The sequence below is a fragment of the Pocillopora damicornis genome, chromosome 8 (assembly GCF_964200805.1).
Source record: "Pocillopora damicornis chromosome 8, jaPocDami1.2, whole genome shotgun sequence".
In the NCBI taxonomy this organism is placed as follows: Eukaryota; Metazoa; Cnidaria; class Anthozoa; order Scleractinia; family Pocilloporidae; genus Pocillopora; species Pocillopora damicornis.
This window is the reverse complement of record NC_142677.1, coordinates 7,238,664-7,266,217: the sequence shown is the minus strand read 5'-3', so window position 1 is coordinate 7,266,217 and position 27,554 is coordinate 7,238,664. Positions and strand designations below refer to the sequence as shown.

At 39.3% G+C, this 27,554-nt stretch overlaps 3 protein-coding genes across 6 annotated transcripts in view; all 3 read left to right on the top strand.

Moving 5' to 3' along the window:
- LOC113680203 (mitofusin-2-like) overlaps positions 1-12,173 on the top strand; it is a 36,432-nt gene extending 24,259 nt beyond the window's left edge. The window contains exons 19-20 of one of the 2 annotated variants that reach the window (XM_089180090.1): positions 10,838-10,917; positions 11,490-11,603. In XM_089180090.1, the coding sequence (XP_089036216.1) occupies positions 10,838-10,913 (76 nt within the window). In that variant the 3' untranslated portion in view covers positions 10,914-10,917; positions 11,490-11,603. Of the gene's footprint in view, positions 1-10,837 lie in introns of both variants that reach the window. The other variant, XM_089180089.1, reaches the window with a different exon arrangement.
- Positions 1,271-6,362, top strand: LOC149041206 (uncharacterized). The gene is made up of 8 exons (XM_089213753.1): positions 1,271-1,473; positions 1,988-2,395; positions 2,725-2,771; positions 3,266-3,614; positions 4,068-4,099; positions 4,281-4,407; positions 4,958-5,040; positions 5,313-6,362. The coding sequence occupies exons 1-8, from the start codon at positions 1,339-1,341 to the stop codon at positions 5,356-5,358; spliced, it is 1,227 nt and encodes a 408-aa protein (XP_089069879.1). The 5' UTR covers positions 1,271-1,338; the 3' UTR covers positions 5,359-6,362.
- Positions 12,174-13,230: 1,057 nt separating the features above from the next.
- On the top strand, positions 13,231-26,606 carry LOC113680204 (uncharacterized). Of its 3 annotated transcripts, none has more exons than XM_089180092.1 (8): positions 13,231-13,375; positions 20,189-20,312; positions 23,362-23,536; positions 24,005-24,037; positions 24,509-24,562; positions 24,898-24,961; positions 25,405-25,454; positions 25,725-26,606. In XM_089180092.1, the coding sequence occupies exons 2-8, from the start codon at positions 20,217-20,219 to the stop codon at positions 26,180-26,182; spliced, it is 930 nt and encodes a 309-aa protein (XP_089036218.1). In that variant the 5' UTR covers positions 13,231-13,375; positions 20,189-20,216; the 3' UTR covers positions 26,183-26,606. The 3 variants fall into 3 exon arrangements, with proteins under 3 accessions (XP_089036218.1, XP_089036219.1, XP_027053018.2); XM_089180093.1 differs by lacking the exon at positions 13,231-13,375 and adding an exon at positions 15,059-15,247; XM_027197217.2 differs by lacking the exon at positions 13,231-13,375 and having other exon boundaries at positions 19,958-20,312.
- The last annotated feature ends 948 nt before the right edge of the window (positions 26,607-27,554 follow it).

Sequence of the window (27,554 nt, the reverse complement as noted above, 5' to 3'; positions counted from 1 at the left end):
GATTCTTTGTAAGAATGGAAAATTTTACGTTTAGAGAGATGCATGTAGGCGAAAAATTAATTGGAAAATCGTAGCGTTTCTTTAGACCCTTTAAACTGGCAAAGTTTGATTGAAATCGGTGAGTTGGCATGTAGCACGACTGCTCGTTGCTCTCGTAGACAAACTCTTAACACGCATGCGAGACGTTAACTCTGCCGCATGCGCGTTGTCATGACTGATGAGCTGACGGCATTGTGTAATGGCGGAAGAAGAGAAGTCTTTGCGGTGTAAAATCAGCACAGATATAATATAACAGGGGTTCTTTGAAACAAATAGTGATGGAGAAGGTTTCAGTTCTGGTAAAGATTGACTTTTCATGGCCTACTTCCAAATCATACATGTATGATAATGCAAGAAAGAGAATGAAATACAAATAGAGAAAACATGGGAACCCGTGTTGCTTTCCATTTTGCAGCGTTCAGATATCTTTTGAGCCAGACTTACTCACCTGAGCCTGACGCCAAGCAAAGAAACTCGAAAGAGTTCTGTGTATCGACTGGCTCGCGCGTGCATGCAGGAAAGGCCATGACATTCTGCGAAAATAATGACAAACTAAGACGATAATTAGAGTTAAAGGCAAATAAAATAACGAAAGGTTTAAGAACTTTCTAAAAGTGTTTTCTCGAAAAAGCAGATAAACAATTTTTTCTTCTCAAGAAAGATTACGCAGTCACGTTACAAATACTATTTCTGCGTGGAATTTCTCGATGGTGGAAAGTGATAAAAATTTTTCCAGCAAAAGTAAGATAACGAGAACTCCGGCAGAAACTGTGGACATAAATTCAGTTGTGCATCGCTCCTTAAGCGACCTGTCTGTACCTTCTTATCGTCGCCGAAGAAAGGTTTCACTTTTTAGCCGATTATCAACGCTGGTTCGTTTTTATTGGTCACAAAAAAGAAGTAATGAAGGTGTGTAATCACTCTAATGTATCACGATAATATTTAATGGTCAAGCACACTATTACAATCTCTAGCTGCCTCGAGGTAACTGTTGTAGCGCTTTTTTACCAAGCCAAGAAAAAAGCTAGAAATACAGCTTGCGGACAGAGAAAGTTAATTGGTAGATTTTACTAGAAAACTTACGCTTCCTCTATGTCAATATTACCCAGATCAATTTCTGATAAAACAGCGGCGAAAAAGCGATAATCTCTCTCCAAAATCGTTTTTTAGGACGTCGAGTGTACTGAAACCGAGTGTACTGAATGTAGCCGGTAAACTACATACAGCCACTTTTAATTTTTCCTACTCTGCTTTCTGTTTGTACAGGATTAGTTTCCTTATGGTGCAAACACATGCATCATGGAAAACGAAGCTAACGGTTTGACCAACTCCTTCGTGGCCAGACACACTACAGACCCTACCTTACGCTTGGAACTGCTTTCTCGTAATCAAAATGGCTTACGTCATGACCAAGGCATAGGGATGGGGGCAGAGGTAAGAAAGACTGAATACCGCATGGCCTTAAAAGTAGAGAGGGACTGATATTGCTTGTCTGGGACTACGTAGTCGGCCGACTGGGGGAAGGAGGGCGTTTTAAAGACAATTCACCAAAATTAAGGCTGAGATCGCCGCTTCTATTGACTACGACATTAAAAGTAGAAAAAAACTATGAGATCGATTGATCCAGAAAATTTGGTCGCACAAGCTTCGTTAAAAATTGATTCCGTATACGACAAAAATATATTATAAAGAATTACAAAATGATCTCACGAAAATCTTTGTTCAGTTTTCGTTGTCGCGACTTCCCCTATTGGTGTTTTGCGATATCTTAACAGAAGAAATATTGAAAGCCAATTTTTGTTTACTTAAAATAGAAACAGCTCATAGATTTATGAGGCATCAAAACGAGCATTCCAAGCGAGTAAAACGAGTCTATATCGCCCGCTCAAAGAGCTAGCTATTTAATAAACAATTTTGGAAATTATCTTATTTCGTTTCATTTCTCCAGATTGCCAGGTCAAACAACACTGCTACCGACTCTTCTGCAGCTGGTTCCCCTTCGGCCGAAGTCTTCCCAACGAACTCTCAAGCTTTAACTTTGTTTCCCTTCCCTCCACTTAACATAAGACCTTGGAATGTGGAGTCTTTAGAGTCCACAAACAACAGTCCTCTTGCTTTGGTGCAAGGAGTAGCCAGAGCAACGGTCCAAATGAACAGGGGAATGGGGGAAAGAGAACAGCGTGACCTGGAGCGGGAACAACTTCAAAGGGACCAGGACAGGAGAGAAACAGAGATTAGAATGAGAAGAAAAAGAGAAATGATAGAAAGAGAGAGAAGGGAAATAAGAAGATCTAGAGGACGGAGAGAATGGCAAGAGGCAGTTCCTGGACCTTGGTGCTCATGCCGCCTTGATGAGGTGATTAACATATTTTGTTTTTTTCCATGTTAATTTATCAGTAAGTCGTCTTTCCTTGCCCCTGCTCAGGGAAAGTTGTGGCAGGTTCTTTTACATCCGAATGAAATGACTCAAGAGACCAACGATGACATTTAGAAAAAGAAAAAAAAAACAAATTGAAAAATGAGAAAGAAAGAAACTGTGAGTGATAGGGAACTGAAAAAAATAGAACTACTATTGATTCCATTTTAAAAACTCTAGTTCCCTGCAGTTTCGCCCATCATCACTTATTTTCACATGCACCCCTTTTAAAATTTCTTAGTTTCACCTTTTTTTTCCCCTTATTTCAGTTTGTAGGAGACACCATATGCGGAAGATGTGACAGACAGAGATACTTGTAGGTTTATAGCCCTACTAAGAGGGTCTTAATGGAGATAACCGTTGGCCGTAAAACGGCCAAAAAATTTAGCCGTTAGGCGTAAAAATTGACAAATTTTAACCGTTAGTTGTAAAAAAGTTTACCGCAAACAATATGTCTGGTGGAAACAATGGAAAGGTGTTAACCGTTAGCCGGAAATTGGCCAAAATTTTAACCGTTAGCCGTAAAAGCCATCACCCCATTGAGACCCTCTACCAAGCTCACTCATTGGTAATAGTGCTCACTATTCAGCAAAGTTGGTGCCACAATTGATATTGTTGCTGCTTAAACCTAGATTTTAAGATGTCATTTCTGCAATTTTCAAAGTGTTTGATTTTGTGATTCAAAAAAGGACAAAAGTTGTCTGTTGGCACCAGTCATGTCAAGTAGCTACATTATGGGTAAATTTTAAAAGAGGAACTCTGAAAGTAATGTAATGTACTGAAGAAGTAATTTTTTCCTGGCGTTAATAGAGAAAGAAACAGTGTTTTTACCAACGCAGTAGAAAATTTTGATCAACGTTCTGGTCAATCTGGTGGCTCAGTGACGAACAGAAGCCATAGCAGCTTTGTGCTTGATGAATTGGGACAACGCGTGGATGGAGCATGCGCCTTGTTGGAAAGAGTGTCAAGGGAGAGACAAAGTGAAGAGTTTGATCGGGAAATTGAAAGACAAGAGCATGAAATACGAACCGGAGCTGTTCTTTCGGAAAGAACACGGAAGAAGAGAGGAGGGGAGGCAAGACAGCTTCCGGAAGTTAGCATGTGGCCTCAGCGGCCATTTCCTGCACTTCTGTGTAACTTAAGCGAGCAGTGTGAGGAGGTAAGTTAACTAAGGGCTCTGTCATTACTCAACGCCTGGAGGGGAGGGGTCGGAGGAGTTTTTTTTGAGGGGGGGGATGGCGATCACGTTCTTTTCAGACTGAAGGGTAGGGAGGGGGGAATCATTAGAATACTGGAAAGAACTGGGGGTGGAGGGGAATCAAGTACATTTTATTTCTACACATCTAAAATCCCCTGCCCCTCCCCCTCTATCGCCTTGGCGATTCGTAATGACAGTTCCCTAAGCACCACGATTGGCATAATGGAAAATATTTTGCTCAAGAATTGATCCACACCTCTTGATAGCCGCCATGTAATATTTTCCGTACACGAGTGACTTAAATAGGAGCGTTCCATGTGTAAAAGATATGCCATTCAAAGTTAGAATTGACAGAGCTATTACTCGCTTATCAAAATTTTATGGATGTTAACAAGCGTGTTTTTTCCATCCTAGAATCTAAGAGGCGAGGGTTCTGGAAGACAGAGGTAAGTACAAGTAGACTGACTACTGTAATATGCGCGCTCTTTTGTCTCCTTTGGATGAATAAGTTTGATCAGTCCGGCTCATGCTAAACGTTAATTCATCCGTTTGTTCATTAATCAACCTGTTAGGAAATATGGGATTTTTATACGTGAGAAGGATAACTACATCTCATTCTTCCTTTAGAATTTTGAAGGATAACCCTTTGCATCACGACATCTCCAAATGTAATGTTTGTCTGAACAAATGGCTTCAAGGAAAACCCAAATGCATTCCACAGTCAGGACAAGATGAATGTTGCATCTGTTTGGAGGTAATGGCTGAGATCAAAGGCCCTGATTTTAGTAACTGCTGCAAAGCACGATTGATAGACGCATTTGAGAGTCACTTTATTGGTGTCATGGAGGCTGGATGGCTAATCAACGAGTAAAGCAAAATAAATTCGTTAAACGTTGCGGGTACGGTTTAGATATAAGTGTAGCGATCGAATCAAATGGCAGGGCCATAAAATTATTACTAACACACTTAAAGTACTTCAAGCACCGGTGGATCGATTTAGCAGTTTCTTGTCTGAGTAACAGGCCATCGTACCATCGTATTTCCTTTCTTAGAGGAACTACTTTTTGAGATGATACAATTTAAATGTTAACACTCATTGATAGACTCAACTTTTCCTTTTCATCCCTTTTTGAGATCATCCAATCAAAGAACTAACCGTTCCGTCGCCTTTGACGTCCGTTCTGTTTATCTGTACACCAGTCGCTGTTACGAACAACAGTTTTTTTCATGACTCCATCAGCGTAATGATTTCATGTGAGTCCATTGAATGATAAATAAAATCTCTTTTTCGCCCTTAACTTCAGGACGCGCTCAGTGGTTATCAGATCCTGCCATGCTCACACAAGGTTCACAGAGAGTGTGCTATTGCAATAATACAGAATGGCGTGTAAGTACACACAAAAAGTCCGCACATCTATAGTAATAAGTGTTGCTACCCTGTATAAGATGATTTTTTTATTGCACTTTTTGATGCCCAGCCACTTTGTTAGATTTCGTGGCCAAGAGCACCTCAATGAAACAGAAAATACAGTGCTTTACTTAGTTCTAAAGATAAAAAAACGTATAAGTCATAGTTTGGTTTAAAATTCTCCACGCCTGCTTCACTATTTCCTTAAAATCTCTTTAGGATTAATCTTATTCTACTCATTTTTCTTTCAGCCGCTGCTGCCCCATTTGCCATCATCTACTGTTTGGTCTGACGTAATGCACCAAGCAGACAGACAGGATTCTGTTTTGAATTCACAATCGTTTATCACACTTTTATGGTTTAAGTTTTGAAACTGATTGAGAGCTTAAGTACAGGGTATCAATGGGGTTAACCATTAGTCATAAAAGGGCAAAAAATTTAGTCATTAGGCGTAAAAATGTTAGTGTCAAAATCTGAGACTGTGTTAAACGATAAAAGTAGAAATATACCTAATTGTAAGGGTTTCTCATACTGGTGTTGGGAAATGAATGGAAATAATACATTACCATAAGACATTCAGTAAAAATTACAATAGGCCAGTCGATCATTTCTTATTCCTTTTGACGGTCCTATCTTACAAGTGGAATTTTGGTCACCTTTTTTCTCATTATGATCGTGAATTTGACATGGAGACAGATGTTTTTGCGTAAACTGCGATTTGCGGCTAAATATCGGTGCATTTCCATTATGTTGCTAAAAGATGTTTAATTACTATGAAAATGACTTTACCTAATAAAAATTGATCTCGCACAGGAATTTCCTGGAAATAACCCTCCCTATACTTTTACCTCTTAAACGTTCTCGTTTTTTAGGCTAAACCCATGTCGAATTCCTGATCAGGAAAATAGTTCTTAAATTTTAATTTAGCACGTTCGACACCCCTTTTTTTTTCAAGTAAGATTCTAATTTTGTCAGTAAGTTCCTTATAACTTTTATATTACCAATCTTATTTTTGTTTTGCCCGATCTTGACCGTAAGACTAAGAAATTTTAGGCAGAAAGTCATTTTGTAAATCGTAAACATCTCGAAGGTATCTACCTTGTATGCGAACTCCGCTCTGCGTAGCTTAACGTGACTCGCTAGTTAAATGTAAAAGGATGACAAAGGTTAGAATTGACAGCTCAGTAAGTGTCACCTTTATAAGCGGTGACCATCAGTTTCCTTGAGAGATCAGAGCTAGTCCCCGTTGTACTAACTTGTGTAGTAAAAGAAAAAATAAAGAAAGAGTCAACTGAACAGAACGAATATTAGAGTTCTACATCTAACAACTGTTAAACGTCTTGCCTTTAAGTTAACGCAGTTACGACGGTTACACATTCTATCAGAGTATCGATAGAAAAACATTTTGGTTATGCTTAGAAGACGTAGTATCGAGGGTAGCCAAAAGATCGAGCTATATTTGAAGAAATTCCACCACCCACTTTTTTTAGAAAAAAAAGTTTTGTAAACAAAATACTCCAAAACCAGCTAATCAGGCAAATCCTATACAACGGAACAGTTTCGGTAATTTCATAGCTCATATTCTTTCAGTCAATAAAAAACGTCCACTGCAAACAACCGAGTTGAAAATTTCCTTTAGTGTCTGATAGTGTCTGTTCATTCGAACAGTAATTTAAAATAAGGCTCATGAGAACTTAGATATCGTTGTACGAGTATGGTCATCTCTGCTTTCAGTGAGAGATGTGATAGAACTGATTTGCAAGAAGATGCCCTAGGTGATTGAATTTACACTTGACGTTGACGAAGATATTCATTAGGTGAAGCAACAAATTCAATTCATTTTGATTTATATTAGTGCATTTCAAGAAAGTGAATTTGTGAAGAGAGGCGAGCGATTCTTCTGAGAGGGATCAGTAACCGCTTCCGTTAAATCTAAATGTTATCTTCGTTTGACGAAAGAAGATATAAAAAAAGTGAGCGTTTTACACTAGAATAAGACCCCCTGTGATCAAGACCGTTTTTTTGACTAGCAGACTAGTTTAGACCGATATTCTTGATAAAGTAATAAAGACCCGCGAACGTCGGTAAGTTACAGCTTACTTTGTAATTATTTTACGAGTAGTTACGACTCAAAGCGAAACTTATTGCTGGTTTTTACCTTCCTTTTTGGTTCTTTTAATTGCCACGTGCTTTTTTTCAAAACTGAGATTATTTTTTAAGCTATGATCGCACAATACTTAGGTAATTTCTTCATGTTATGATTTATGTTGACCGCTTCGATATAAGAACGTCCCAAGGAATGAGCTATATTGGTTTGGCGTCTATGGCATGCGCGTGAATCAACCCGAGAATCGAGATCCAATTCTAGCTTATAAGGGAAGTATTTATTGGAACTGTAAGTTGGCGTTTGACAAAATGTGTAAACTGCATAAACGAAAGGTAGAAGATTCTGCACTGTTTGTGGTTGTAGTCTACGATTTTAATAAAACAAACCTGCTAACACCATTAGCTATAAGAACCTTGCCAACTCTTGGGGATCGTGCATTTACTGCTACTGCCGCTCGTCTCTGGAACTCCTTGCCAATAGAGTTCAGAGAGGAGCAGAGTCTTGATAATTTCAATTATACATAATCAGTCACGTTTCTAAAAGTTATCAAATGTTCCAGTATGTCCGTTTATTTTAATTATGGTCTTAGTCAGAATAGGATTCTTATAATAATGACTGACTTTAAAGATGGAGAGGGTGATGATTGTATGGAGCGGCTTCTCTTAAAAAAAAATGGAGCGTGCTTGTGCCCATGGTATCGAGTATGAATAGCCTTTTTTCTTCTCTCTTCCTCGTCCGCTGGTGTGGTAGGCTGGTGGGGAAGGATTTAGTGGAGGATTACAATGCTTTCAGGGTAGAAAGGAGGGGGGTCAGTCGTCGCCGACAGACTATAAAGTGGGACTGTGAGGAATTGACTGCCAATTTACTACCAAAGAGGAGGGGGGGGGGGGGGGAAATCATGAAAATATCACGGGGCTTTATGAGGGGATCTAGTAAATTTTATCATGACACAACCGACATCCTCAACCCCACAATCCATCGCACCACAGTTGTACTGAAGTGGAAATGGATATCTCGCCCCTAGATAATTTATTTTCGAACTGCAGTAGCCAATGGCAATTTTGATCTGGTTTAAGATTCAGCGAAATGTGTAGAGCTTGGTACCTACCGCACAACCGTGTTCCGCAGAGGCAAGAACTGGGACTAGTTCTCAGGTAAATTAATTACGTGACGTTATGAAACGTCCTGAGGGTGATGACGTCACGTTGACTGGGTTAGCTTCTCTAACGTCACGCACTGGTACGTTGGTGGTCATGGTTGGAGGACTAGTAAGGGTTAAAATATTTTATTGAGTCAGAACCTCAGACATAAAACACAGCGGTCAAACGTCGGGCATATGCAAGGGGATCAATTCTTGCCGGCCGTGCTTCAATTTCCCACGTAAAATTTCAAAGGAAAACATTGGAAAAAAACCGCTGTCTTGCAAAGTAAGCGAAAGGAAATTGAAAAGTTCATAGAAGTCTACTAGAGGAAACAAAAGTAGGGAAAAGGAGAACGTGGGGCTTTCCTAACTCTAAACTTTTTCATGTACTGGTATCCTGTTGATGTACCGAACTTTTTTGAGCTTTACCTGATAAAATTCTTTTGAACACCATAACTTACTGGCTTGTGTGGTTGTTGGTAACTCGTGTGAGACAACTTTTATTTTACAGCCTCAAAGCGCACTACCCAATCATTACTACTTTCACACATGCGTATACGTTTGACCACTGTAAAGACAAATCGCATCTCTCAAAAACGTGATGTGAGTTTCCACGCAACTTTACAGATATATGTGTGTCTACTGGAAGCGTCCGTTTCAACTGGTGTTTTTCCAATCGCAGATTTGGAAGACGGTAGGATGGAAGTTCATAGCTTTGTGTGGTGGGTTATACAGTGGAGTGTATGTAATTGAGAGGGTACGTTGGACCAATGGTGCTAGAGAGAAAGCTTTTAAACGACAGTTTGGATCACGCTTCTGAGAAGCTTCAGTTAGTAGTCAGCTTGACTAACTAACTGCAGTATACAACTGCAACAGTAAGTTTGGCTGCCATTTGATTTTTGAAGCGTCTTTGATGTGATTGTTGGTAAGATTTTCTTTTACCCACAAAGCCTTGTGGTCGGTTTTTGTTTCAATTTAGTGAGGGTGTCATTCTTTTGACCAATTGGGTCGCAAATCGTTCGAGATTCGCGAATTTTTCCAGCGGTTTACACTCGGTGCCTTGCCAATCAGACCGGGTGTCATGCTTTTGACCAATCAGGTTACAAATCGTTCGACAGACGCGAATTTTCCCGCGCTTTACGCTCGGTGCCAAACAATGATTTGCCCCTCAACTGATTCTGCCGCCTAACAGCCCCATTTTAAGCCAAAAGTTAAGCCATTTATCCCATTGATACCTTTCTGCTCAAGTGACTGTCGTGTTTGCCAAAATGCTATCATCGACTTGTTCAAACTCAAGCTCTCTAGCTCACAGCAGAGGGTAAACTCACTTGACTTGAAACTGAATGTTGAAACGGTGCCATATGATGAAAGGCTGGAAGTGTCAATTGGATGACACAAGCGTAGTAACTTAACGATTCCAGAATAGTCTATGGCTGTTTGATTTTGCACCCATTCGGTATGCTATTCAAAGCATGCAAAGCCTTAAGTGTCTTCAACTCTGTCATACTATCATTTCAATTCCAAGAAAACAATGCTATTTGGTGTTAAAAGTGTCAATTCAATGGCCTGTTCAGCCTGAAAACGGATTGATTCTGCAGAGGAACTTTTACACTTCAATTGTCTTTGGGTTTTACTGAATAATACGAGTAGAATAATTTCTCATACTTGTTTGCTATTTTGATCTTGTTATGAGGATTACTGCGAATTAATTCCTCTTGTTTGTAGTATGTGGTGTTATCAGCTTAAAGTCAAATGTTAGACGGATTTTCCACAAGTTCATTCCGGTCTTAGCTATGTAATCTTGTTACAGTGCGTGTGTCGGCTCGTTCGCTTTTGATGTCGCGAAATTTCAACAGTTTGGCGATAAGATACATGACAATGCCAAATCCCCGATTACTTCAGATAATGAAACATTTGATTTTATTTCATTTCAGAGAACTGACGTCAACCTTCGCGAAGCTTAAGTCTCTGGTTCAGAGGGCCAAGGAAAACTTGGAAGGAAACATCATCGAATTATATAAAGAAATAACAAGGCTTGAGAAAATCGAAAACGATGCGAAAATATGTCCTACGTATTGGCAATTAATTAATGACAACAGCTATAGCAGAAACTGAGGTTTGGGGAGGGAAGGGTAGAAATGAACAGTGAAATGGGGGTGGGGTGAGGGAAAACGATTTTCCTCTGAACCAAATGTATCATAACCTCCCTCTTCACATTGGGTTGGCATTCTCCCTCGCCGAAGGGAACAAGGTGGGATGGATAAGTGATTACCCACGGCATCAGAGATTGGCATTCCCAAGAAAGGATTTTGCGAAGTGAGAATTACTCCTTGTTTCTTTATAGAACATCATCTAATCTTAGGAAATATATTTTCTCAAGGGAAAGGGGATAGTAGTGATTGGGGATTACCCTCTACCCCCTTCTTAGACAACCTCCTCATCCTCAGAAATGGAGCATCGTTTGTAAACATTAGCATTTGAAGTTTGCAGCGTCAGAAGTTCTAAGTGAGCTCGCTTTCTGTTCTTAGGAACAAAGCAAGTTGGTTCGAAAGCGAACTTTCCCAATTCATCACCGAGTTTGGTTTGGAAGAGAGCAAGATTTGATGAAGTAAGACGCTCTGGAATAAAGGAATACAGGCGTGAACGCTGCGTACCTGCCTGTCTTGTTACTTAACTGAACGATCTTTACACGAGTCAAGTCATCCTTTACTCCATAATGCTTCGCTGAAAATAATGTCTACTTTTAGGAGACTCGTTGTAAATTATAATTATTACGTTAATAACAATTTTGTGTTTGATGCGGAAAGAGCATGTCCATCTTGCTTCGTTTTCTCTTCAGTGATCCAACCAGAACACGAAAGCCTGTAAATAAGGTTCATCCGCTTGACTGGTTGAAATATTTGAACAAGCACTTCAAATTTCCAAAGAGATTATAAATCCCTTTGGTTGAAACGGGAGATGGAATTTCAGTGCGAGTTACCCAGTTTCATCCAAATACGACAATGCTTAACATAATGTTGTAAATGGTCATGAAATCGAGTTACAATATCTATAACTCGAAAGGTTTTTTTTTTAAATTTTTTTCATAAAATAGTATATTTATTGAAAACCCTCCCGAAAATTGAGGTTGTGACGGGGATGGGCTAAAGCGATTAGACTTTTTTTTCATTTTCATCGCAGGAAATCCACAGGATTAGAAATTCTAAAGAGCGAACTCGTTCCTAAGGGTTTCCTCCTCTACACCCCCACCTTAAGAACTCGTGATGGTAGCTAAAACGCTGAGACCTTGACCTTGAAAACTTGACTACGCCAAGAGGTTGATAGTAGGAGATCGCCATGATCGAAAGTCGGTCACTGGGGAAACTAAAACTAGGTAAATTGATTTATATGAAAGTTAATTTACAGTGAAGGGCTCTTGCAATGCTTTGCGTTTCGGTTTGATTGAGGATTTTATTCCCTGTCAGTCAGTCTGAAAGCGGCATGAAACCACACGCTACTCTCTGCGCCAGGAGCATTCGCTACTTTTTCCGCGATAGAATTCTAGAGGAGAAGGAAAACTTACATACTGTTTTATTGAATTTACATGATGTACAGAGAACGTTGAGAGAGCTCAATTTTCTGTTGTAGTAATATCAAAGATTAGTTGTAGTTCAGAGCAAATGCAATTTTCCTAGTCCTGTGAACTATTTGATAATCTGTACTGAGTCACCAAATGCTGAGTAATTCTTTCACTTCAGGTAATGTTATCTCGCTTACAAATGCAATGGTCTGAATTTTTCCGTTCTCTGATTATGAGATGTATTTTTTCTCGCTGAGAATGTCTGACACGGCTAATGAACGGTTAATAAACAAGTGAAAAATGTATTTTACTGTGTGGGGTGTATTACCTCTTGCAAAATGTGAAGTGACTTTGAGATCTAGCTCATGAAATTCATTTCATCGAATAATTCTCTTTTTGACTATTATTTATTATCAGCCGAATGTTAGCCTGCAGTGCAGGCGTCCTATAAGGATGAGTTAATGTTACAAGTTTATGTCTGATTAAGAGTTAGAGTGAACAGGTGAGGAGGGGGCGGGGAAGTGCAAGAAGCAATTTGAATTACCCTCCCTCCCCTCTCCTTCCTTTTGACCGTCGCTCACCCCCCTTGGAACAAATCTATTTCTCTTCCCAGGCGTCCGCTGCCGTAAGGATCAAAGATGACAACTATAATTTTCACCACGAAAATACAGAGCCCTCGCTCGCCGAAATTACTACACCTGCTATGCACGCTTTACGAATGTATTCACTTTCGATCGTCTTGAATCAATCGTCACCAGTCTTCCTTCATTTACATCTTACATTGTCGGGCTGTTCGGAAGGCGCGGCACATGCTTTGACGCGATAATTGGACACGATTCAACCGAATAGATTTTAATTGGTTGATAATATTTTTTATGACGTTTGATTTTCTTGGTCTGATCACCAAAACAAGTTAAGAGGTAATTGGGAAATAATTCACGGTAGTCCCCATTAATTAGATAAGTTGCGTGAAGGCTTCTCCCTTTTAATCCTAATTTCAACTTGAGTGAAGGATTAACATTTCGGCACGTCTGTGAAGAGTGACATCATTTTGGTCATGGCTCTCTTCCAAGTGTCTCTAAGACTGAAGCTTTTTTCCATAGTTTAAGTTACCCTTGAGATAAAAATGTCAAATTTTTACCGTGTCAGATAATGTTAAAGCTGTTTTCCATTGACAAATTCTCTCTCTACATTGCCGGACGCGCAACTGAGTCGACAAGAAAGATGCCATGGAAGTCAGCCACAAGAAATACATTCCTACACGTATTTTTGCTCTGTTTGTTTACATTAGGGTCGCAAGTTATTTTTACTCCGCGGTTTTGCACCAGCTGTTCATCTCCTAATTAATTTGTGTCAAAGATTAAATGAAAAGCTTTTTTCCTCTCGAATCTGTTGCGTGCAATTTCATCGGCTCGTGCCCGCCAGTGGTGTTTACAATGCAAGTCTGTTGATGCCAATGGCCAGATTACTGAAGCTGGGATTCTCTGCGTTTGACTAATTAATTAAGGTTAGTTCTACTGATGAGTCTCCAGTGTTACCTACTGCCTTATTTCATTTTTTAACACCTAAACGAAGTATTCGTGAAGCCGGAAAGTATAAATGGCCATCGGTCTGATTCGGTATTGTTTACCACATCAACATAAGAAGTCTCTTTATCAGATAGCCCTAGCCACCACTTTGATGCTTATGGGTTCACTTCTCCTTCGCCAACGGAGTTATAATTCACAAAAAGTTCTTTCAGCATGGGAGATGGGTCTTAAAATCGTGTTCAAATTAATCCGAGTTATTTTGGCAGCGAAAAAATTATGATAGTGTAAATTGGTCCAAGATCACCTTCGCTCGATGTGTCGACATTAAAAATTTGTCAACCAGGCCCACACCTGCAAACTAAGGTGTGCTTGGAATGTTATTTTTCGGACAATTGTGTCTGTTTTGGATTGGAAAGTTTGATTTCTGACCGTTTCTTCTGTTTTGCAACGCAACTGTTAGATTTTGGACAACTGCGCCCCTTTTCGGACGGGTGCCATTTTGGACACTAGCGTCCGTTTTCGGGTGAAAATGTCTGATGAATGACACTTTCCTTCCATGTTTTTTGACGATACCGTCCATTTTAGGACAGTTCCTCTGAAGAGTGTGGTAAGGATATAGAGAATTTAATTTACTTAAATAAAATGTGGAGGACAAAGGAAAATGATGTATCATTGAAAACACTCGGATCTTGATATTGTCTGTTTTCTTCTTTTCGTCTGAGATATTCAGATTTGTTTTCAACATGAACCAACAATTGACGTGGTTTCTTTGAACTGAATGATCTTAAAAATTAGCTTGCACGAAGAGATGATTGTGATGATCTGTTTTACTCATTTGCGTATCGAACAAGCCAAGCCATTATTTATTGAGTTAAAGGCTTCCACGAAATGCAATTACCTGCCACGTGCTATTCATTATGAGGTCGATAAATCCTCGTCCTCTCTCGCGATTTTCCTATTCTCAGGTATCCAGTAACCAGGCGCGGAGCTTGGAAATGCAACCCCGTCCCTAGTGGAAGGCCTGGGCTCAGCTAAAGGCGTTTGTTATATCCGTAGACCACGCGAAGTATGAGGCCTCATTATTTTACCGAAAACTTTCCAAATCCCGCACGTTTTATTTTTCTGGATAGAACTGCGACAAACGTTCCACAAGTTAGAATGGTCAAAACAGGATGCGCGATTGCTTCATGTTGATCACTCTCCAAAGCTTGCTTAAGCTTATGATTCTACTTAGATTCAAGTCATTTCATGATATCCCAAAATCTGGATGTTTTTCGCGCCAAGGCATCAAGGCATCAAGGCATCTCTATCACGCCTATATTTCCTGTGTTGCATGTAATGAAGGGTTGTTATCATTTGATATTACTCTTAAAAGATTGTTGTAATACCAAAAGTTATTGTCCAACTGAAATCTCCATATCTTATCCGTGGTTAATTGTAGTTCATTTCCGATCATCTAATTAATTTTGGTCTGACAACATCCAAGAAAATTTTTTAATGTCTGGTATTTGTCCTTGATAAGGTGTTTAGACCTTGTAAAAGGATTCTCTTCGATTTCAGCCCACCTACGCGTAATTTATCGTAATCCCATTCTTGAATACTTACATTTGTTGTATAACAATATGAAGGGTCAATATTTGAAGATTTATAATAATTGAAGTGCGTCATTGTTTGTCTTTGGGAAGTAGTGTGTGATCTTCGTCGAGTATTTTCTTTCAAATAACTCTTTGGCTTTCAAGATGCTGTCGAGAATGACAAGGAAGGATAAAGCTTTTGTGAAGAGAGGCCAGAGGTTGTTTGTCGGCCGCTCTATGGTCTAGTCGGGACGACATGAACTGTGGCAAAATACGGTAATCTAACGCATTTAAACCACCCCTTGAACAAATGAATGCTCTTATACATATTTTTCTGAACTTAATTACGCTCCTTGTCGGACCTTTATTCATTAAATATTTGCTTTGAAAGCTCAGATTAAGATTGTCTCGTTGATAACGGGTTCAAAGTTTTCAAGTTTACCGCAAACATGGTTGGTATCTCTGGGGAGGTCTGACAAAACTGATCAGGAATGATTCTTATATATGCTATCACGATAAGTCCAGTCTTTGGTTTGTTGTTACGACTTGAGAGGACACCAATATTCTTGCTGAGAGACAACAACATGTCTGTAAAGGTTTTGCCGAATTATTGGGAAAGGAAGTTAGTTATAATCATCATTTCTTATAATTTCACAAATTCCTTTCGCAAGCTTTGGATGCTTAAGTTCCTTGTTCTAAGTAGCGCCCACTCGAAAATTCCCATTTTTCAGAAAGAACAATGGCAAATTCAGTGGATCATAATACTTTGCTGTTTACAAAATTTAATCCAGATATAATATTTTTTTCACGACTAAAACGATTGAATCAGAGCCAACTTTACGCCTGCCCTTAAAATCTCGACAGCATTACAGACAAAAGTTTTTGCATTAAACAATACGTGATAATCTCCTACTACGGATCTATTTTTAGAGGTATTTATGCTTTCCAAGTATCCTTACAACACGGGAGAGAGTACTCCTAGTGCGAGGCCGGACTTAGCTTACTACACACATATATTTATTTTTAACCATTTATACTTATTTATACCACTCTCCGTTTGCCTGAAATTAATATCATTTGTAGTATTTTCTGGTGAGTTGGGTTAAACTGAGCCGGAAGCAAAGAATTAAAAATCTCTTTGTGTACTGCCGCCAAACATCACAGTCCTGTGTGTTTAATTTTTTAAACCCTAAGTTTCTGCCTTCAAGAGAAGATTTTACGCCGAAATGTTCATTGAATAGCTGAATTGTTGAAACATGAGGAACATTTCTTGCAATCAAATTGTTCTTGAATTGAGACTCAATGAGTTCCTTTTGAACTCACAAGAAGGTGTTTGTAACGAGAAAGTAATACCGTTAAATAACCACAAAGTAGCGAAAGAAACACGAACGGAATTTCCTTGGGATCAGTGCTCTTTACGGTCTCACAACGGAAAACATTTTCCTTTAAAGTGCAAGTTCTCTTCACAACTAACACGATGCATTGAACTGGGCTATATCTATGTCTTCAGTATGCTGAAGATGGGGAAAGGCACGCAGTCGCGGACAATCCAGCCTGTCTACCAAACTTATAGAATATATTCGCCGTTATCTAATCAAAAGTGACTCCTGGTGGTTTTCAAGATTGGAGGCTTTCTTTTGCAATCCCAATGATCTTCGCCTGACGAAATTTTTCACCATGAATTTTCTATTTCCCATGAAGTTTCCTCGTGGCTGACTCGCTAAACAAGAATACTACTGCCCTTGTCGATTAAAACTGTTGTTTTGCTAATACTCGACTTCCCTAAAATTGACCCAGGTGGCGCGTGTAAGATAAAAGTTCACCTTAGTGTCTAAAGTTATATAAGCGGATCATCAGAGGCGTGTTCTCGGTGTAGTCTGCCTAAATATGGTCAATCTTGCCGTTCCCGAAGGGTCGTTGCCTTTTTCACATTGATTACGTAATCTCTTCCTGCATTCCTCATATTCATTTGGGTGTTAAAGGAAAATATTGGCTATCTTGTAACTCCAACTATGAATGCTAATTGTTTTAGAGGATGGTGCGGTCGACCGCAAATTGGCAAAAATGATTCGACTACTCAAGAAACTTTTATTCATGGGCGTTTATTATTAGAGTAGAAGCAAATTAAAGGCGATGAATTCCCTGGTAAGAGTTAAAAATATGATTCAGGGCACCTCAGTTTAAGTGAATTGCTTTAATCTCATAATGGAAGACTATTAACAATAACTAATCACCTAAGTGGGTAGTTATTTCTCATTATCACTCCGTTGGCCAAAGATAGACAAGATACATGTTTTATTGTTCAGAGTTCAACGTTTTTTTTTTTTGGTGTGTGTCTCAGCAATTCTGAAAGAGCACCAAGGCCTTTCTGCCTGCGCGGCGGCACATGCCTTTTCACGTGGTATATACATGTTTTGAATTGTCATCGGAACAGTTCCAAAATAATTTTGTATAAGGTGCATATTTTGTTGGCTGGAAAGGGGAAAAACACTTTCTGCCTCTTGAGATTAAAGCAAAGAAAGCAAAATTGACACGAGTAATAAAAACAGGACAGGATTACAGTATTACGATGAAAGTTATTTTCCCAGCACCTGAATAAACAAAACGGCTGCTATGGTTTCTTATGAGGTTATGGAAATTATAAAACCTTGGCTTACAGTTTATAAATTCTTTGAATGATCCTTTTACAATGATATGCTTGTATTTCTTCTAAGGCGGATGTTTTTGCTGAGGAATAGAATCCAAAACATTCGGCCGTTGTAGGCTGGGACAGGAAGTTGCAAAAGCCTATAAAACCAGTTGCTTGCGGAAATGACGTCTTCAGATATCTTGGGGTGCAAAGACAGCCCTCAAATTTTGTTTGACAACATCATCTGCTATTCAAAAACCTGACTTCTTAAAGTAAAAATCTGAAACACAAACAATACTGACACGCTTTCCTATCTAATCAAGTTGTTTTCATTAACGATTTCCACTAATTTTGTTTTGCCAACCGCTGTTTGAAATTTTGTGCTCATTGGCAGCTTTCAGTCGAAACATGACGAATGTTTCCTCGTTCTGATAATTATTTCATGAACTCTCTTGGACGCTTCGCCCAATCAATGAATGAGCGGGAATATCAGAGTTTGCAATCCAGTATTCCCACTGATTTGGGAATTGTTTGCCAAAAGGCCAGTCATTTCAACCTTCAGGAAGAAATTTACGTCAGCGCAAGCAGACATCTTTCATGTTCACTACACTGAAGTCTGCCAAAATCTTCCTTTCGAGGAAGAAAAGAGACAACCTCCTTGAAATGTTGATCTTTTGAGCAATATGACTAAATTTCCTTCTTACATGATAAGTATTTCCATTTTAACTTTATGTGATTATGAAAGGTGCGATAAAGAGGCAAAACGTGTTGCGGTTTGATCATCAATTGACACCTTGTTACAATAACGAGCTGTTCGGTACGGATATCATGTCAGGAGACCAGATTTTGCACGTTTTGAAACTGGAGAAAAAATCAAGCCAATTTTTCACACTTCCAGTGCCAGAATGAACAAGCAGGAGTGCTCAGGGATGAAACTGTGTAACAATTACAGATCTCAAAAAATTATTACTCATCTAATGCATGTAATTCCAGTTATCTGCTTAGTTTATCTATCTATCTCGTTATAAAGTAAACTACGAATTCATGTACCGGCAGTGTGAAATCAACATACACACTTTTGCTGCACCAAATTACTACGAATTTAATCAGTTGAGGAGGGCAATTCTCCAATCATTAGATCGTATTCAAATGTATTTTGCGCTACATGGGTAATAAATTTATTGTTATTAATCTCAAGCACAAATCGTCCTTCGTATAACTGAGGTAAGGTGTCTCTTCAAAAAAGTGGCACTAAGCTAGAGCTGAATCGAAAAGCTGTCATTAGTTATCGTTAAAACGCCCAAGATCATCTTCATTGCTAAATTAGTCGTTGTCATGAATTTCCTGGACCACTATTGACCAATATAAAAGGATTTATTAACTCATTTAATCAAATTTAGATAAACGTAAAACATGACTCATAAGACAATTTACTGCCAGATGGGCAATTTGCTGCAAGGATCTCCCCTGTAAAAGGATTTGTTTCACAATTAATGGCTTTTTCGTAGAGCGATAATCGTTTTGTCGTAGCTAAGACATCCGTCGGGTGGGAGTTAAACACCAATACGTAGGAGTTTGTAACCGGCTGATGCCTTCCTCAGCTCTTATCAGAGCTTCAAGGGTCGGTCTGTACTGCGGCGCAAAAGATTAAAATACCAAATTCCAGAGTTGGGTTGGAATTCATAACGGCTAAATATAGACAAGGGAAAATTACGTTTCTGCCTAAGAGCATTTTTGGGTTTCCAATGAAATTTTAAGTTGAAAATCAACATTTAAGAGCGAAGGGGATATCCAATTCCGTTTGGGTACATCACTTGCAACTTGAATGCAATGCTGAAGAAATCAAGTAGATTGGAATTTTTCTGCGTTCCTACGATATTACACAACAAAAAATTGTAGACAAAAATTAAGATGTTTTGTTCGCGTGAGGGCTTGCAACACATCGCGGCATTAATTAAACAGAGTTGTCCGTCTTTCGGCACGCTGTGGACAGAAAAAAGAGGCCTGAAAAACAGTGTAAATTCCCGCCCGTTATCGGTTATAAATAAACAACTTTTGGTGTACATAACTTTGCACTCTTCAAGCTCAGTTATCGACCGACATATTACAGATCAAGTGGTTGCAATTTCGACTACGGCACGGTTTGTGAAAGTGTCTTTTTGTCACACAGAATCGACAACGGCGCGAGTGTATTTATAATTTTTAGTGTAGGCGATGGTCTGGTAACTTTCAGAAGTGATAGTAATTCTTGATATCCCGCAGGGCTGATGCTGGCGTAGGCCATGTGAGACACATGCTTCACAAATATTGTGTTGAGTGGTTGGGTAATATGAAACGGGATACTCACCACATGCCACAGAGATAATGCGATCAGATCGCAGTCCACCTCAGGGTATAAATTGCGCGAGTCGCCTGACACAGGGTCGTATTTTCCGCGAATGCTGAAACAGATCAGCTATATAATCAGTGTAATCGCGCGCGTAGGGAGGGAAACGTAGCGCTTATCAACCGAAGATAAAATCAGTATTAGACACAAGATTCCACGTTTGGCAAACACTTCAGTGCTGACTTTGCTCATCGTTTCACAGGTCGCGACTTCTTCACAAAGCATAAAGTATGGAGCAGAATAGGCAAGTTATGCTTGTGGTTTCTCTGCTTGCAATCTGCAGCTTGTTGTCCCTCGGCGACACCAGAAGTCTGGGATCTTTAAAGGTAAGTCCAACACAAACTTGATTAACTTCAAATTCTTCATATATTTTTGCCATCAACAATTTATGAAGATACTTCATAGCAGTAGTACTGTGAGTAACTGAAAAAACCGAAAAACATGACTAGAGGAAATCAGCGTTTATGAAGTTTTTTTTCTTCGTCCGTTTGTGCTGAAACTCGTAAGGGAGACGTGGCCCTTTCAACTCAGCACTGTTGCTACGCAGTTACAAATCGCATTATCGATAGTCTTAAAATAGCTGAGTTTTACCCTCTTTTAACAAAAGTCTAAGGAGTAAGCAACAACCCTGATTTTCGTTAAAAGCCTATTATCAGGTGGAAAGACATCGTATGGTGTAAAAAACGAGAAATCCAAAAGGGAAAGGATTCGGCGCTCCATTGCTGGCGATCCCGGAATAAATTCTAGCAAGTTCTTTATTGTGTGCAACGTCCGCTTAGACAGACTACATAACTGAATTTAATTAGGCTATGAAATTGCCATGGATTATTAGCTAAGCTGGTATAAACTGTCTCCCTTATTGCCCATTTTCTCACGGATAATGAGACACCGTGTTTTATTTTCTGTCGTGTTTTCATAATAGGAGATTGAATTGAACGGATGACCTTTCGTCTCACCGGAACATCTCTGTGGCAAATGCGTCAACTCTTGTTAAGTACAAGAGTGGCTATGAACGTAAGGAATCCAGAATCTTTAAACTCGTTTGATTGGACTTAATGGAACGAAATTGGTGATCTTAAAACGAAAATGCGCTTTATCACTACACAAATAACCTCGAAAGTTTACTATGAGCTGTGTATGTCGCCCGTGCTGTTTTTCTAAAGCGACATACGCATCAAACACCGGAAAAAAATTGCACCATTGAGTATAAACAAGTTTGTAAGCGTATAGAAGGCTCCTTCGAAGCTCTTTTTGTAGATCTAATACAAAGCTTGATAGGTCTTGACCCGTGTGGATATTCGTGGACACATGTGCTAAATGGCGAATCAGTTTTTGCGGTTTCTTAGTACAAGCATTAAAACAATATTGAAATTCAACTCCCATGTCATTTGTCACTGAGGGAAATAGAATTAAAGGTCATTACTACAAACTTCTGCAAAGTGGAGGTAGTTGGGAACTTGTAGCGAGTTATAATTGGAAACATGTCGCTCTGTTTTCAATAAAAACAACAGAACATTCTTCGAGAAGAATGTTACCTTTGGCGTAGACTGAATTTAAAGAACAGAAGTCGCCGGTAGCAATTTTGTAAGCGCTTAGTCAACACATAAATTAGCTCGCGAAACGATTGTTTAAGAATTCAAGATTTTATCAGGAATTACGCTTGCAAGCAGCGGACATCAGGAAATGTGATTATGTTACTCCCACGTTTATTCACCTGGGAAAGACATGTTGCCTGGTGCTAATCCAAGTGTTTTTCTCATGGAAAGATCCATAGAAAACAATCATCGTTAATTGCGTTACAGTAAACGTTTCCCCAGATGACTGCCGAGCATTTCTTTTTTTTCGCCGCGAAATCCGCAGGATTTTTTACCGTTTAATGGGTGACGAAACATCTGGTTTAGTAAACAGAGCAATTCCGAGATTTTTTTAAATAAAGTCCGAAGAAGTTGGGTACTTAAAAACTTTCCAATGGAAATCTTGGCATCAAAAATACTTGAAAACTAAGCTGACTTATTTTCTCTCTCCGTTATATAAGTAATATCTGAAATACTTACCGAAAAAAGGTTCTTTCTTCCAGCTGGAAAAATCAGATAACACTTTAATTAAACAGCCATTTTATTACAAGATTACTCTGAGGAATCTAATGATTTCAACGAATATTTTAACCTAATCAAGTTTGCTTATGAAAAGCCCGGCAATTGACGTTTTATCTCAGTTAAACTTTTTCAGCTGTTATTACCAATGTCGTTTGGCCAAAATTCTTTCATTATCTGCATCATTTGTTGCCCCTCCAAGACTTGGAACGCTTGGCGTTTTGTGATTTTTTTATTGCTTTCCTCTTGAATAGCTTACTCGGAGAGAAATAACCAATTTTTTGGAAAACCGAAAGAGTAGATTCGAGGACTTTGTTTTGTATACCAAGTTTTGTGTCTGAGTTTTGTTATGAAGGAATGAAAAACGTTTTAAAGCTGTAGAAAAAGTAAAGAAGAACTTGACATAATTTTTTCCCACTTTAAAAATAGCCTATAGATATGATTACAAGATGTTTCTATTTGTTGACAGGATATAGCTTTATAAGTTGTTATTACTTTGAAAGATAAACTAAGAAAGGATATGTTACGAAATTTCACAAACACTTTTGATTGAGTTGTTTTTGTCCTCGGCAACTTTTGCAAAAACTGACGAGGTCTGAATAAATATAACCAAAGCAGAAGACATAAACTAAACAGGCCCAGGTCGTGGGAACATCAAAGATGTTGGCAAGAGGCCATAAAGACACGGGTAGATAGACGCAGGGCTATGAACTCAAGCAAATACATACTTAAACGTGCTCAAAAATAATTACTGTGAAGTTGTACCCTAAGGTGTCTGAGTTAGCATGTCTCATATTTCAGCTTTAGTGGGAAATTCGGCCAAAAGCCTGTCAATCTAAGGAGGTTAAGCCAACTAGTGTCACCTGGTGCACGTGCATTTGACGGTGTGTTTCATAAAATATTATTTTTAATGGACCTCACGGATTGATTTCCCATGGAAAACAGCCAACTTGTATGATTGCGTGTTCTGACACCTAAAATAATTGAGCGCGCATGAACTTACATATTTACATCACTGTTCACAGACATGAGATGAAACGGAAGTAGACGGGTTGAAAATTCGCAGAGTAGCGGACCCAGAGAAAATATGGGTTATGAGTCTCATATCTTAAGCAGGCTCCTCTTCCGTGAGCCTTTCGTGGGATACTAAGCTACTGTTGATCGTGCCCAGGGGCTCGGCCTTAAATTGCAGATTTGAAGTACTTTAGTCTTCTCTGTTGGAAATGATACCTATCTGTTACACATGCAAACCCCGAGGTTTCCTTTTTTCTCTTCTAAATAGCACAAAATAGTAAAGAGATCTCTTTATGGGGAGACATGCCCACCGCCATATATCATGGAAGTATCAGAACAATGTAATGACTCTTGTTTGGGAGATGACTACTGTGTTGGAAATAAAATGTGTTGTTATGATGGCTGCTCCTATGTTTGCATGGATCCCGTACCCTCAGAACCAGGTACGAACAGTTTTCTTATTTCGTATCTTACCTATTCGCTATACCTTATAATCTTGTATTTGTTGCAAAAACTTAACATCGTAAAATGTACCTTCACTTCGGAAAGGTTCAACTGAGTGTCAACAGTAATCCAGGCACCCATTCCTCTTACTCATGTGATTGGTTCAAAAGGCTTGCGCAACTCTCGAACCAATCACGTAACGGCTTCCCGTGTTTTCCCGCGTCTTAGAAAGGTGTTCCTTGTCGTCTTTTCCTCTGTGGTGGTTGGTTGTTGACATAAAAACACTTTCCTTTTAGAGCAAATTGATCGAAATATCCTTTTCAATGTCCGCGCCAAACCTTTTTTGCCAGGATTCCAGCGCTGCTACTACAAAACAGAACATTATCAGCTATCTGACCCTCTCGTTCCATTGTATAGTGAAAGATAGGCTTTAAGCTAATTTTACTATTTCCTTTTCTCTTAAACAGTTGTTGACTGGATTGACGACAGTAGTTTTCCAGGTAAAAGGAGTATTTTTGTGTTTTTTGCAGGCAGATTTTACTTGTAATCATTAGATTAACCCTTAACCTGCTGAAAGAGTCCTTCATTTTGCAAACAATACAAAATGCAAGACAAAAATGAGACAAAACGAAAGAAAACTATGAGACGAGACTTAATTTGCAATCTTTTAAACCCTAACAAAGATCAACATCCAATTTCTTCACACAGTAATACTGCTTTATCAGTAATTACGATCATGAGAATAAAAGAAATGATCGTCAGCCTAGGAAGCTTTGATTGCTTAACGAATTCATGTTAATACCGAAAGCTATGTATAGAAAAGACTATGGAGAATTGATACTGATCTTAGGGTGTAAAGAGTTGTAACATGGGAATACACTAAATCAGAATCTTTAGTCCTTCCTGTATTTAGGTGTTTTCCAGTTGATTTGAAGACTTAATCTGATAATTAATTCTTTCTTTTGAACAAGAACTCAATGGAAATGCAGAATTAGAGATTGTGACGCCTGTCTTGGAAGAATCAGGTAAGATATGTGAGTGTTCTCTTAGTGACAAAATTAACAGACCCCATCATATCTTTAAGTGGGCCGGAATAGCCCTTCCTCGACCGTTTTTATCTTTTTTAAGATGAGCGAGGGGGTGCGTAACGTGCTAAAAAGGTTGAAGATGCGCGATGCGCGCGCTAGAACGTTTACGTTGCGCGTTCCGTGTTCCCCTTATTTCGCTCGCGTTCAAGGCGACAAGACGATGACTGACAAGAAAAAAAATTCTATGAAGTCAAAACTTCTCAGTAGCCTTTTATTTTATCTTTTTTAACTTATCTGGGCGTGTAACTAATGCTATTTATCTTTTGTCACAGGATGTGTTTATCGTGGCATGGTGTTAAATGAAGGAGAAAAAATCCCTTTTGGCTGCAAAGAATGGTAAGCATCCAATTTGATTTTGTCTGGACGCGAGCTGTAAAGACAAGGCTATGCTCAAGCTGAGCTTTAGAACCACAAGTGACTAACTATTTTCCCCAGGTGACTTTTTATAGCTTTGTTTTTATGAAAGATGTTAACCCCTTGAGAGTAACTCGCAGCGGGTTAAAAATCCCTACAATATCACCCCTGAATCAAATATTGAGGTCGCGAGAAAAAAGAAAATAATCAACCGCTAAAAAAGTTCAAATTCTCCTTGTCAGCACCTTAGGAAATGTGGAAAGAACAGTGTAAAGAATATACAAACTGATTTTGAGTGTAAAGTGTTAAAGGTCGGTTCCTCAGCTTTCTTAGCCCACAGGTACCCGGAAATTATTAATTGATTATCCTTTGGAACTGTTAGACTAAATCTGACTGGCTTGGCTGCATTATTTTATTATTTTCAGCTCTTGCTTCAATGGGAATGTGATGTGTGATGTATCAAAGTGCAACAAAGGTAACTTCCTCATTTTTTTACCCTTTCTTGCCTGTTTCCTTGCTTTTCACGTGATCATTTCGTTTTCTATCTGCATCACGTGACGAAACCCGTCCATATCATCAGGTATACATATTCCAAAAATTAAACCAGCCACTGTGTGCTTCCAACGAAACTCTCAGAACCACAGACTCACAAAAACTTTGCATTCAGTCAGGAGAATTGATATCTTAACTGACGTAGTTCTTTTTGCTTTATCTCAGTCTTCTATATTATCTTTTCTTATAACAGATTACCAAGCCCGTCTCCATCCCGGTGGCTCGGGGTCTGGTGACGATAACAATAACGATGACGATGACGATGACGACGACGATGATAACGACATAAAAGGCGAAGGGTCTGGGGCAGTCGTCGATGGCGTAGAACAGAAAGAAATTTTCATACCTATTGAAGAATTGGAACGTAGAGAGAAAGAGGGCTTAATTACCTCACAAGCAGAAATCAGCGGTGACGAATCGAGCGATGACGAATCGAACGGTGATGAATCGAGCGGTGACGAAGCGAGCGATGATGAGTCGAGCGGTGACGAATCGAGCGATGACGAATCGAGCGATGACGAATCGAGCGATGACGAATCGAGCGGTGACGAATCGCACAATGAATTAGAAAGTGACAATTTCATTCCAGTTGACGAGGAAAGAACCTCTGAACAAAGCGGCGAAAATGAAGTTTCATTTGCGAGGCTCTAGTAAGACCATGTAAGGTAACGGCATGTCACGCACCACACTAAACATAACGTGGGGCGTGTCGACTCATTAATCGTTCAGAGGAGTGCGCGACCTCTCCGTCACGCAATACTACGGCCAACATGACTTCTACTGACAGTTCTATAAATCAACATCTGTAACCAAGAAGTAGAGAAACATAGGTTTCGTATGTCACGCCATGTAAATAGTGAGACAACGTAAAAGTTTTGTTCAAGTGAAAATATATTTTCTCAGAAGCTGAGTTTACACAGGGTATGCGGATTATCGCAGTCTTCTTTAGGAAACTAGATTTCCACTCATTGTCGACTGAAATACGTTTCATACAATTTGAATAGTCCACGAGGTGTAAATATAAAATATTCAAGGTAGCGAGGATAATATTCAATAAAAATAACAAGACTGTCAATGACTTCAGTGCAAAGAAGCAAAGTAAGTTCCCTTCACTTAGACATTAGTTTACAAAGCGAAAATGAAATAAAAAAGTGATGGCATCAAATTCAAAAGCACTTAAGAATGCGGGTTTTGCTTTCCCTGTTCACGAAAGTTTCGGGGAGATTCAGGCGGTTCTCTATGTCACCCGACCCAGGCTTCCCTCGTTTCGCTCCGCCGCTAATATTGCGCTTTTTGATATTTCGCTCCGTTTCATTCGCTAAACCCCCCCGGAACAGGCTTTAAATGGTCTGGCCTCTAGTCCGTATTCCATTCTGCAGAAATGCTGGCCGAACGACTGCACCCTTTGAAATAAGGCAAATGTTGGTTTTTTGGGGCAGATATGACGAGTTAAGTTCACAAGGATCCGTTTTCGTGACTTATATTTCGTAAATCAGCCAAGAGACTGGCGTAATGTTATCACAAAAACACAGATAAAAGAGAGAGAGTTAAGAAATCGAACCCAGAAGTCCTGCCACATCTAAAAAATCCAGATTAAATGGGTGAGCCAAATTCTCGTGATCACTTTCTTCAGCTCCCTCAGAAAACAAGAGTCCGTGAAGGGAAGATCTCGCATTGCCACCTTAACTTAAGCTTTTCTCTAATACTTAAATAATAGTTGATTGTGCGCAATTAAAAAAACGCACCCTTCGGCAAATAATCGTTTAAAACACGACCTCAGTGGTAAAACGAGGTAAACCTAACTTGAACAAAAAAATTCCAAAGACTCACCACAGACGCTACCTGCGAGCAGAACGTCATTAGGAAAGTACGAGGCCTCGAGAACACGACTGCAAGAGACCTAGCACCGATAACTGGTGCCAGACCCCTGTGTCCGACTCGTTTCAAATCTTCTTGCAGGCGGAGAAACGTACGTTCCAGGGCACCATTATTAATGAAAACCTGCCGCATACGAGGCTAGTTC